This window comes from Oryctolagus cuniculus, chromosome 7 (assembly GCF_051225735.1).
Source record: "Oryctolagus cuniculus isolate XC-2025 breed Fujian yellow rabbit chromosome 7, ASM5122573v1, whole genome shotgun sequence".
Taxonomy (NCBI): Eukaryota; Metazoa; Chordata; class Mammalia; order Lagomorpha; family Leporidae; genus Oryctolagus; species Oryctolagus cuniculus.
In genome coordinates, this window is record NC_142873.1 from 60,543,127 (window position 1) to 60,555,249 (window position 12,123).

The window sequence follows — 12,123 nt, forward strand, 5'->3', positions numbered from 1 at the left end:
AAAACAGTTAGCGCTATATAACATATTTTTAATAATTCAAGGAAAGAAAACAAGCATAATAAATCCATAGGAATCATGTAAAGTATATTATATGTTTTAAGAAATACACTTTAACTCTACCTCCTCCTTAGGTACAACCCTGCCCACTCCAACCCACTCCATCTCTAATACTCAGTAACAAATTAATTTTAGTTAACAACATGGCTTGCATTAGACTAGGGCAAATTTAGGGATGTTCTAGGTTCCCTAATCCTGGAAGTAAGCAGACTTAAGTCTTGGGCCAAATGTCATTGCTCTTCAAAATCTAGCTACAGTTTTATTAAACTTGCAAAAGCAATATAAATACAAAAACAATACCCTGAGTAGAAAAGCAAGCATACAATCATATCCTCCAACATAAGAGAGAAACAATATTTGTAAAACTCTTAATCTTGCAATCAAGGCATTTGACATGTGAGCTCAAATGCTAGAAGCTCAGTTTCATCAAGGGTCCATATTAGCTGCCTAAAAAGTAAAACAATGCAATCCCCTTCTTCTCCATACAACCCCCATACCCAACTAACAAATGCATACATTATGCTAATATATACTTTCATACATATTTAATTAAACCACCAGAGGTAATTATCTGATTATAACTAAGTATCCATTCGATAATTATCAAGCAAGTTATTATCATAACACTCCACTAGATGCTACATGGGACACAGAGAAGACAAAAGTTGCTCTCCTGAAATCCTCCCATATTTCACTGGGTCCAGGGGGGATTCTCCCTGCCACACTCTGCCAGAACTTGATAATGACAAAACAAAAGAACTTCTAACACGGAGTACAATCTGCATTGTTCTACTTCATTAATTGAAAATTTGGTTAAGCTACATAAACCATCTCTCCATTTTCTTACCTTTACTTGAAAACATTCTGAGCTACGCAATAAAAATGACCTTAAAATATGTTGATGTTTGGGATAGCCATCCGGCACATCAGTTAAGACACCACTTGGAACATTCTCACCCCATTTTGGAGTGCCCAGGTTCAAGTCCAACCCCGCTACCAATTCCAGCTTCCTGCTAATGCATACCATGGGAGGGAACAGGTGACAGCTCAGGTATCTGAGCCCCTGTCACACACGTGTGAGACTTCTATTGGATTCTGGGCTCTTGCCTTTGACCTGGCCCAATCCCATCTGTGGTGGGCATTTGAGGAGTTAATCAATGGATGGGAGATCGATCTCTCTCCCTCTCTCTCTCCTTCTCTCTGCCTTTCAAACAAATAAAAAATAAAGAGAAATAACAAAGGAATGTGCTTATTTTTAAAAAGCTGTGTTAACCTTGATCAAGCAGATATCCCATAAAAGTGATGTTTTTGTCCAACAAGCTTTAGGAAAACCACTTCTAATCCTGAATAGCTAGCTATAAGCTGATTAGACTCTAGAATAAGTTAAAGCCAATAAGTTAAGGCTAGCACCTAAAGAAGTATACCTCTCCCTCTTGTTATCATTTACCAACTTCACATTTCATCAGGAATACCATGGAATGATATGGGTAATTTTGCATCAATTGTGTTTTATAGGAAAAGACAATGGCTCCAACAGAAAACAAAATAACGCAACCTTGTGGTCTGCTAAAAACCATCATGGAAGTTAGGGTGAGTGGGGGACAACTGAGAACTCTGCCAGAGCAAAGTTCTCTGTCCTCTAGAAATCCTGAGGAATATATCATACCCTGAGGAAGCAAAAGAAAAGGATGCAAATCAACTTCTTATCTACGAATAATTTCCCCCACAAACAACAAAGCCACACAAAATTTCATTTGGAGTTGTATTCCTAAGACTGATGAATACCTATAAAAACTTAAAAAATAAATCTCAAATAACTCTACTGTGTTTTACAAGTGAGGAGGAGCCCTTCCCTGGCAAATATAACACTATGCCAGGCCAAGAAATTGTATCCAAATCCTAATAGAAACCACAATCCTTTTAATAAAAAGAGCAGCACAGAGTCAAGACTTAAAGTATTCCCAGTAAATCTTAATACAAATTTCTATCCCAGGACCTTTAGTGAGTTCCTGTCTTAAAAAGGCCCAGAGGCTCAACATTCCAAAATCATGTTTCCTGAGGCTGTTCCTACACAGAGAGAAAGTATTTGCACACACACCACAGTAAAAGGACAAGACAGCTAATAACCAGCTAGTGGCCAGTGGCCGTACAAATGGGAGACATTTGCTATTTCTGTAGAACCAGAAGTCCACCACTATGTTAAAGCCCAACAGCAGGAAGTTCTGATTCATCACTGGCTAGTAACAGAATTCTCAACTACCTACTTGAAATAGCATCAAGGAACTTTGTTTTTAACAACCTTCTGGGAATATTTCACATCTAGCTAGATGACCAAGAGTAAACTTTCATGAAACATGAAAGATTATGTTTTTGATGATTATAAGAAAACTGGTTTGCAAACTGTTCAAAGAAGCTCAGCCCAATCTTCTAAATGGTTTTAACTTATCACAGGAAACATTAGACAGTCCTATGCCAAACAAGGTTAAAGCCACAGACAAAAGGAAATAATTTGCATTAATAATTTAAAATGAAATAATTTCAATTAAATAATTTTGTAGCATAGGAATCAGCTGGGTGCCACTCAGGATGAAGTATGCTGGAGAGAAGTCAGTGAGTGTGTGTGCATTAACAAGCACCTCAGGTGGACTTGTATCAGGTGGCCTGCAGACAGTGAAAAACTAGAGGACTTCAAGCTTTAGTTAAGTCTGCATCAGTTCTAGTTTATTCCTCAGAGTGCTGGCTACATCCCGTCATACTGAGCATGAAGTGAACACTCAGATGTATGCATGTTATCCTGCATTATGGCTGGCATGGTCTCATCTTTCCCTGTCATTCACAATGTTTGTGCTATGATGACAAAGGAATCCAGTGTTTTGAATAGCAACCTGTATGTGTGCTTTCATTTAAAATGTTTAGAAAACAGCAGTTTCTGAATTACCAACAGTAATTTCTTTTAAAAAAAATTTACTTAGAAGCAGTAAACTGCTTAGGGTTGGAAGTGCATTTGTATACAGCTTTTTCACATTGTCACCCCCCAAAAAATCTTATAAAATCAGATCAAATTATAATCTCCTTTTACTTTCAGTGGTAGAGAAAGGCTATTTATTTCAATAAGTGGTGATGTTTCACTACCAGTGAACTTTAATTTATGTAGCAGTCTCTTAAATCTAAGTTTGATTATGACAGCTAATACAAGTTGAGTATCTCATCTAAAATGCTTCAACCATGAGGCTAAATTTTAGACTTTTTTGAATTTTGGAATATTTGCAAATATGAGTATATGAAGAGATAGCCTGGGAATGGGACCCAAGTCTAAATTAAATTATAGTTCAAATGCACCTTATATACTTTTGTTAAAGGTAATTTTACACAATATGTTTGATAATTTTGAATATAAAACAATTTAAAGTTATAGAATTTTCCACTGCAGTGTCATGTCAACACTCAAAAAGTTTCAGGTTTTGGAACATTTGGATTTTAGATATTCTGTACTTTCCTAAGATAATAATAGGAAACAGGGCAGACGTTGTGGCATGGTAGGTTAAGCTATCATTTGGGACACCTATATTGGAGTGCTGGTTCAACTCCCAGCTACTCTGTTTCCAATGCAGTTCCCTGCTAATATACCTGGAAAGGCAGCAGACAATGGTTTAAGCACTTAGGTCCCTACCACCCATGTGGGAGATTCAGGTAGAGTTGCAAGCTCCTGCGTTCATCCTAGCCCAGATGTAGATATTATGGACAGTTCAGGAGTGAGCCAGTAGATGAAAGGATCTCTTTCTTTCTTTCTCTCCCCCAGGTCACTCTGTCTTTTAAATAACAAATCTTTAAAAAACATGATACAGCTCTGTATCCAAAATTTCATCTCATATTTGCTCCTATAAATAGCATCCTAAAACGAAGTGCTTGAGGCCAGCACTGTAGCACAGCAGGGAAAGCTGCTGCCTGTAGCACCAGCATCCCATACAGGCACAGTTCTAGTCCCTGCTAATCCACTTCCGATCCTGCTCCATGCTAATGGCCTGAGAAAGCAGGGGAAGATGGTCCAAGTCCTTGGGAGATCTGGATAAAGCTCCTGGCTTCGGATCCACCAAGCTCCAACCATTGCGGCCATTTGGGGGGTGAACAAATGAATGGAAGACCTCTCTGTCTCTAACTCTGCCTTTCAAATAAATAAATCTTAAAAAAAAAAAAAAACTAAGAACTTAACTGAACATTATTATCCTATTGAATAGTAATTGGATCTTAATTAGTATTTTAAAAATTGTATCTCGATTATCAAGTATGAATGGGAGAAACAGATTTAAAAGTGATTCATCTAATTTTGTATAATACATGGAAATAGTTCTAAAATATGCTAAACGATTCACTGCCCTGATTAAGTATAGTAAACATATTTTACTCTGTAGCGTTTCAGAAATACATTCTGACTTTGAGTACCTATATATGAAATAAATGAAAATCTCATAAGCAGTTTTCCCCTCAATCTGTTTTCACTGTTTTCAGCTGTATCGTCCTAACATTTTAGTTGCACTGTGACCTCTGACCAACAACCTAGTCTGTTCCTAGAGTGTTACCTCTAGCACCCCACCTTCTAAGCCAGTTAACATGTGAATACTGGTAAATTTGCTATGCTGGTGCAATGACGACAAGAATGACAAGAATAAGAAGGGATGCTGCTGTCCCAATGCTTCCTTTCTAGAAATTACTAGAAGAGTTCAGTGACTGCTCCCCTATTTCTGAGATTATAAGCCAATCACAATCAATTTAATACAAAGACGTGTCCTAGTTCATTTCACTCCTCTCACTTATCTCTAATAAACACTTAATTGAGATCCCTGGTTGAACAAGGAGTCAATAAGTAAAAAATTCAATGTAGTTAGCTGAATTAAAAGGCTGTAAGACATTCCATTCATTAATTTATTACATTAGAACAGGAAACACAAAACTATTCTAAAAAACTAAGTCTTGGGGCCGCACTATGGCCTACCAAGCTGCTGCCTGCAATGCCAACATCCTATATGGGTGCCAGTTTGAGTCCTGGCTGCTCCACTTCCAATCCAGTTTCCTGCTAATGTGCCTGGGAAAGCAGTGGACTATAGCCCAAGTGCTTGAGGTCCTGCACCCACATGGGAGACCTGGATGAAGCTTCTGGCTCCTGAATGGCCTGGCCCAACCCCAGCCATCATGGCCATTAGGGGAGCAAACCAGCAGATGGAAGATCTCACTCTCTGTCTCTCCCCCTCTCTCTAACTCTGCCTTTCAAATAAGTAAAATAAATCTGTTCTTCAAAAATTAAGTCTTGGGGCCGATGCTGTGGCGTAGCAGGTAAAGCCGCAGACTGCAAAGCCGCAGTCTGCAGTGCCGGCATCCCATATGGACGCCAGTTCAAGTCCCAACTGCTCCACTTCTGCTCCAGCTCTCTGCCATGGCCTGGGAAAGCAGTACAAGATGGCCCAAATCCTTGGGCCCCTGTACTCGCATGAAGGACTAGGAGGAAGTTCCTGGCTCCTGGCTTTGGATCGGTGCAACTCCGGCCGTTGCAGCCAGTTGGGGAGTGAACCCTCTCTCTCTCTTTCTCTCTCTCTGCCTTTCCTTCTCTCTGTTAACTCTGCCTTTCAAACAAATAAACCTTAAAAAAATTAAGTCTTAGAGCCATAAAAACAGAGGAAAGATATTCATACACACACAAACACACTAAGTATACTATACATATCCCATGAAGCAAAATTATCTTAGAAGAGAAAATCAAGGGGCCGGCGCCATGGCGCAGTAGGTTAATCATCTGCATGCAGCACCGGCATCTCATATGGTCGCTGGTTCTAGTCCTGGCTGTTCTTCCAATCCAGCTCTCTGCTATGGCCTGGGAAAGCAGCAGAAAGATGGCCCAAGTCCTTGAGCCCCTGCACCCATGTGGGAGACCAGGAAGAAGCTCCTGGCTCCTCGATTCAGCACAGCTCCGGCCACTGCGGCCAATTGGGGAGAGTACCAATGGACGGAAGACCTTTCTGTCTGTAACTCTACCTCTCAAATAAATAAATAAAATCTTAAAAAAAAATAAAAATAAAAAAAGAGAGAAAATCAAGACAACATAAGCTTCATGAGGGCATGTACTTTTTTCATCTATTTTGTTTACATGTATATCCCAAACTGTGCAAGATACAACACTAAAATTTTTTGAATAGGTTATCTGACATAACACAACTCTAGAAAAGTGAAGTCAGTCAGTGGGCCTCCAGAGGTCTGTGAAACCTTTTGAGGAAGTCCACAAGGCCAGACACAATTTCATAACAATACTAGGAAGTTATTTGCCTTTTTCAGTGTTTACTTTTGTAACAATGTAAGTGTGTGGTACCCTAGCACAATTATCTTTTGTTACCCTATAATCAGTAAAGAACAAAAAAGTGCTTCAGTTACAAGTTCTAACGTTTGCCATTACCCAAAAGATTAGAGACCCCTTCCACTCCTGCTTTTAAAAGTTGATTTCCAGGCCAGTGTTGTGGTTTACTGGGTAAAGCCAATGCCTGCCATGCTGGCATCCCATATGGGTGCAGGTTTGCATCCCTGGCCACTCCACATCTGATCCAGCTCCCCACTAATGATCTGAGAAAACCAGAAGACGGCTCACATGTTTGGGTGCCTGCTACCCACATGGGAGACCTGGAAGAAGCTCCTGGCTCCTGTTTTCTATTTTCTACCTAGCCCAGCGCTGGTAATTGCAGCCAACAGGGGATGGAAGACAACTTCCTCTCTCTGTTACTGTTTCTAATAAGTAAATAAATCTTAAAAAAAAAAAAAAAAAAAAACAAACACCACTATCATGAGGACTAGTCATAATTTGATCAAGAAATTACCTCGAGGGCCAGTGCTGTGGCATAGCAGATAAAGCCGCCACCATCTGCAGTGCCGGCATTCCATATGGGTACTGGTTCGAGTCCCAGCTGCTCCACTTCCCATCTGGCTCTCTTCTATGGCCTGGGAAGGCAGTGGAAGATGGCCCAAGTTCATGGGCCCCTGCACCCGCGAGGGAGATGGGGAAAAAGCTCCTGGCTCCTGGCTTCAGATGGGCTCAGCTCCGGCTGCTGTGCCACTTGAGGAGTGAACCAGCAGACGGAAGACCTCTCTCTCTTTGCCTTGGTTTCTCTCTCTGTGTAACTATGACTTTCACACAAATAAATTTTAAAAAGAAAAAAATTACTTTATATTCTCTCAGCTCCTGTTACAGTACTTATCATGTGTAAGCTATATGGTTAATACCTACCTCTCCACTAAACTTTAAGCTTTTAAGCTCAGTGAAGGACCCTGTTTGGGCTCAGAATTGTATGAACACCAAGCATATATGGCAGGAACAGCCAGTACTCAAATGTTTGTTGGGCAAAGAAAAAAAAAATACTGATTTCGCTTCTCTCTTTGGAAAATATTTTTTCATGGTTATTAAGAATAGTGGTCTTCCAATGAGATTCACCACAAAGTGAAGTGGTATGTTACCCAAATTTGCCAACTTTCCTTATGAGATTGGAGATGAGTTCTAAGTCCACAGTGTCTTTTTCACAGGTTTAAGTCCCTAACTCAGTGGGCACTGATTTAATTTTACCAATGAAAAATAATACAGGTAAGAAGCTTAACTAATTGTCTAATGGGTCACAATACAGATCAGTAAGCACAGCAGGCTCCTTCCCCCGAGTGCAGTTCATGGTTGAGAAGTGCTGCTGTAAAGATCTGCTTCACTAACAGAAATCCCTTCCTTCCTCCCAGGTTGGTTGTATGATCACACCCAGACGTATACTGGCTCTTTCTATTTCTCTGGCACGTGTTACCTCCTCTCTTCAGTGTCTTTTTTCTTTGTACCACTGGCTGAGAAATGGAAAAACAGTCTGACCAGAAAGAGAGAGGACGGCAATCAAGTAAGAACTGAACACAAGAAAATCTAAACTAGTAAGTCACTAGAAACAAAAGCTTGAAAGAAAAGTTTCCTCAAACTTTTTAAAACTTTAAAATGTTTTTAAGGTTCTTCTTGCTTTAGCATTCTGAGGAATGTCTAATTGGTAGTAAAAAAAAAAAAAAGAATTGCAACATAAATTGTTAGTATTTGATAAAATACGCTAAAATCTTAATCTCTTTGAAGCACTTAGCTTTAAGTATTAAATGAAAAGCAGAGACTATTATAAGAAATTAATCCGAGTCCTCAATTGTGCCAGGGTAATTTGGTCACTGAAATATGTGAGGATGGAAAACTGTTTTTCTTAATTTAAAGGCAGCATTACATAAATCCTTTGGTTGACTAAATTCTAAAATCTCAATGCATATTAAAATCTTGCTTTGTGATGAGAATGGTATATACCCCTCAAAGTTTAACTGTTTATTGATTGGAGGTAATCCTTGTTTTCTTATTACTTTGTTTCTTAAATTTCTGATAAATATGTACTGATATGTATTAAAAAATAAAAGTTGCCTAAGAAAATCTTTATCAAGATCATTCCAATAGCATTCCTGCCCAAGCAGTATTACTTTTTCATTACTTTTTTAAGGTTTATTTATTATTTATTTGAAAGAAAAAGAAGGAGAATCACTGAGAGATCTTCCATCTTCTGGTTCACTCTTCAGATGACCACAATGCCCAGGCCGAAGCCAGAGTCCAGAGCTTCTTTCAGGTCTCCCACATGGGTGGCAAGGGCCAAAACACTCGGGCCATCTTCCACTGCTTTTCTTTTTTTTTTTTTTTTTTTTTTTTTTTTTTTTTTTTTTGACAGGCAGAGTGGACAGTGAGAGAAAGGTCTTCCTTTTGCCGCTGGTTCACCCTCCAATGGCCGCCGCTGCAGCCGGCGCACCGCGCTGATCCTGGCAGGAGCCAGGAGCCAGGTGCTTTTCCTGGTCTCCCATGGGGTGCAGGGCCCAAGCACCTGGGCCATCCTCCACTGCACTCCCTGGCCATAGCAGAGAGCTGGCCTGGAAGAGGGGCAACCGGGACAGAATCCGGCGCCCCAACCGGGACTAGAACCCGGTGTGCCGGCGCCGCAAGGTGGAGGATTAGCCTATTGAGCCACGGCGCCGGCTTTCCACTGCTTTTCCCAGGCCATCTAGCAGGGGCTGGTGCTGTGGCATAGTGGGTAAAGCCACTACCTGCAGTGCCAGCAAACCATACGGGTGCCAGTTCAAATCCCGACTGCTCCACTTCTGCTCCAGCTCTCTGCTATGGGCTGGGAAAGCAGAAGATGGCTCAAGTCCCTGGGTCCCTGCACCCACGTGAGACCTGGAGGCTCCTGGCTTTGGATCGGTCCAACTCTGGCTGATGCAACCAACTGGGGAGTGAACCAGCAGATGGAAGACCTCTCCCTCCTTCTCTCTCTCTCTCAATAAGTCTAAAATAAATAAATAAATATCTTAAAAAAAAAAAAAAAAAAAAAAAAAAAAAAAAAGGAAGTGTAGCAGCCAGGACATGAACCAGTACCCATATGAGATGCCACTGTCACAGGTTGCAGCTTTTATACATTACACTACAACATTCTCCCACACTACTTCTAATTACAAAATATTCACACTATATAAATAGATGTTACATTAGAACTCCTAAGTTCTGGGGCTGGCGCTGTGGCGTAGCGGGTAAAGCCGCTGCCTGAAGTGCTGGCATCCCATATGGGTGCCGGTTCGAATCCCAGCTTTTCGACTTCTGATCCAGCTCTCTGCTATGGCCTGGGAAAGCAGTAGAGGATGTCCCAAGTCCTTGGGCCCCTGCACCCTCGTAGGAGACCCGGAAGAAGCTCCTGGCTCCTGGCTTTGGATCGGCACAGCTCTAGCCATTGTGGCCAACTGGGGAGTGAACCAGTGGATGAAGACCTCTCTCTCTCTCTCTGCCTCCCCTTCTCTCTCTGTAAATCTGACTTTCAAATAAAATAAATAAATCTTTTTTTTTTTAAAAGAACTCTTAAGTTCTATAGGAAAGTTGAAAGTTGTTTTAATGGGAAATACATTTAAAAGAACTTTATTATATGTGGACTAAAACACTGTCACTTAGACTAAGCTCATATGTGAACAGAGTCCTCCATTATTTTGGTGATCTTTAAGAGGTAAAAACAGAGTTCTCTGTAACGTCAACCTCACTTAGAATCTCCTTTAGAATGCTTTTTAAACTATTATCATCATTATTATTCTATCTTTCTATTCCTCCTGCTTTAAAATGTCTACTGATTCCCTATAGAGAAAAATCCTAAACTGAAAGCCTGGATTAAACTCCAAGATGCCATAACCTGTCACTTCCTATGTACACCTCTGCACAAGCTTCACTGTGTGCTACAATCCCAAAGGCTGACCTGTCTCCACCATGCACACTCTCATTTATCTTTCATAATCTGACTCATCCAAAGACTCACTTCCAGGGCCAGCACTGTGGCACAGCACATAGAACTGGGTGCCAGTTCGAGTCCCAGCTGCTCCGCTTCAGATCCAACTCTCTGCTATGGCCTGAGAAAGCAGCAGAAGATGGCCCAAGTCCTTGGGCCCCTGCACCAGCATGGGAGACCCAGAGTAAGCTCCTGGCTCCTGGATTCAGATTGGCCCAGCTCCAGCTGCTGCAGCCATTTGGGGACTGAAGCAGCGGATAAGACTTTCTCTCTATGCCTCTCAAATAAACAAGTAAATCTTAAAAAAAAAAAAAAAAAAAAAAAGGCTGGCTCCTCTAGAAAACCCAACCCAGCAATGTCATTCTCTCATCTGGAATCTCATCCAACTTTCAACAGAGTACTATACTATATGTGCCCACATGTTAATCTTTTCCATTAATGTGCAAGATCAACAAGATGGGTGATGTTTTATTTATCTTTTTATTCCCCAAGGCTTAGCATGAGTTTTGGAACCAAATTAATCTAGATTCAAATCTGCTATCTTAAAGACAACAGTTTTGTTTTAAGTCAGTTACAGAGAGGGATAGACGGGCATCTTCCATCCACTTTTCACTCCCCAAACGGCCACAACAATTGGGACTGGGCCCAGCCAAAGCCAGGAGCCAGGAGCTTCATCTGGGTCTCCACATCGGTGCAGGGGCCCAAGCATCTGGACCATCCTTTGCTGCCTTCCCAGCACACAAACAGGGAGGAGCTGGGACATGAACCAGCGTCCATTATGCCGCAACACTGGCATCCAGCTAATACTCTTTAACTTTTATTTATTCAAGAGAAATAGAGACAGAGAGCTCACATCCACTGGTTCACTCCCCAAATGCCTACAATGGCCCTAGGCTAAAGACGGAAACCAGAAGCCAGGAATTCAATCCAAGTCACCCGCATGGGTGGTAGGGACCCAAGTACCTGAGCCATCACCTCTGTCTCTCAGGCTGAGCATTAGCAGGAAGCTGAAGTCAGATGCCAGAGAGATCAATGGAACCCAGATAACCCCATATGGCATATTTCCTAACCACTAGGCCAAATGTCTGTCTAAGATCCTACTTAATATGTAGTTTTTAGGGAGCCAACGCTGTAGTGTAGAAGTTTAAGCCACTGCCTACTATGCCAGTATCACATATGGGCACCAGTTTTACTCCTGGCTGCTCCACTTCCAATCCAGCTCCCTGCTAATGTGCCTGGGAAAGCAGTGGAGGATGGCCCAAATCGTTGGGCCCCTGCACCCAAGTGGGAATCTCTGAAGAGGTTCCTAGCTCCTGGCTTCGGCCTGGCCCAGCTCTGGCCATGTGGCCCTTGGAGAGTCAAACAGTGGATAAAAGATATCTCTCTCTGCCTTCCAAATAAATAAACATTTTAAAAAATGCTTTTTACATTATTAAATGTAATGTCTAACAATTTTTACATTTTACATACAAGACCGTATGAAGAAAACAGAAATACCACTCCTTTCCCACTTAAAAATGACAAAATTAATTAGTAACAAATCCTAGCCCTTGATAACTTGTCATCAAATGATCTCATCAAAGTTTCTCAACCTCTGGAACCCCTCTGCCTCTGTAAAATGAGGATACCACCAAGCTACCTCATAGATGTATTATGAGGATTAAATGTAAAATACCCTTCATTCATAGTAGCTGTTACCTTTTTTTTCTGCTGCACCAAAACAGAAGGA

General features: G+C 41.2%; 1 protein-coding gene across 1 annotated transcript in view; it reads left to right on the forward strand.

The window, feature by feature from the left end:
* Positions 1-8,518, forward strand: part of SLC16A4 (solute carrier family 16 member 4) — a 23,517-nt gene extending 14,999 nt beyond the window's left edge. The window contains exon 9 of the mRNA XM_008264713.5: positions 7,813-8,518. Coding sequence (XP_008262935.1) covers positions 7,813-7,988 — 176 coding nt within the window. The 3' untranslated portion in view covers positions 7,989-8,518. The remainder of the gene's footprint in view (positions 1-7,812) is intronic.
* The last annotated feature ends 3,605 nt before the right edge of the window (positions 8,519-12,123 follow it).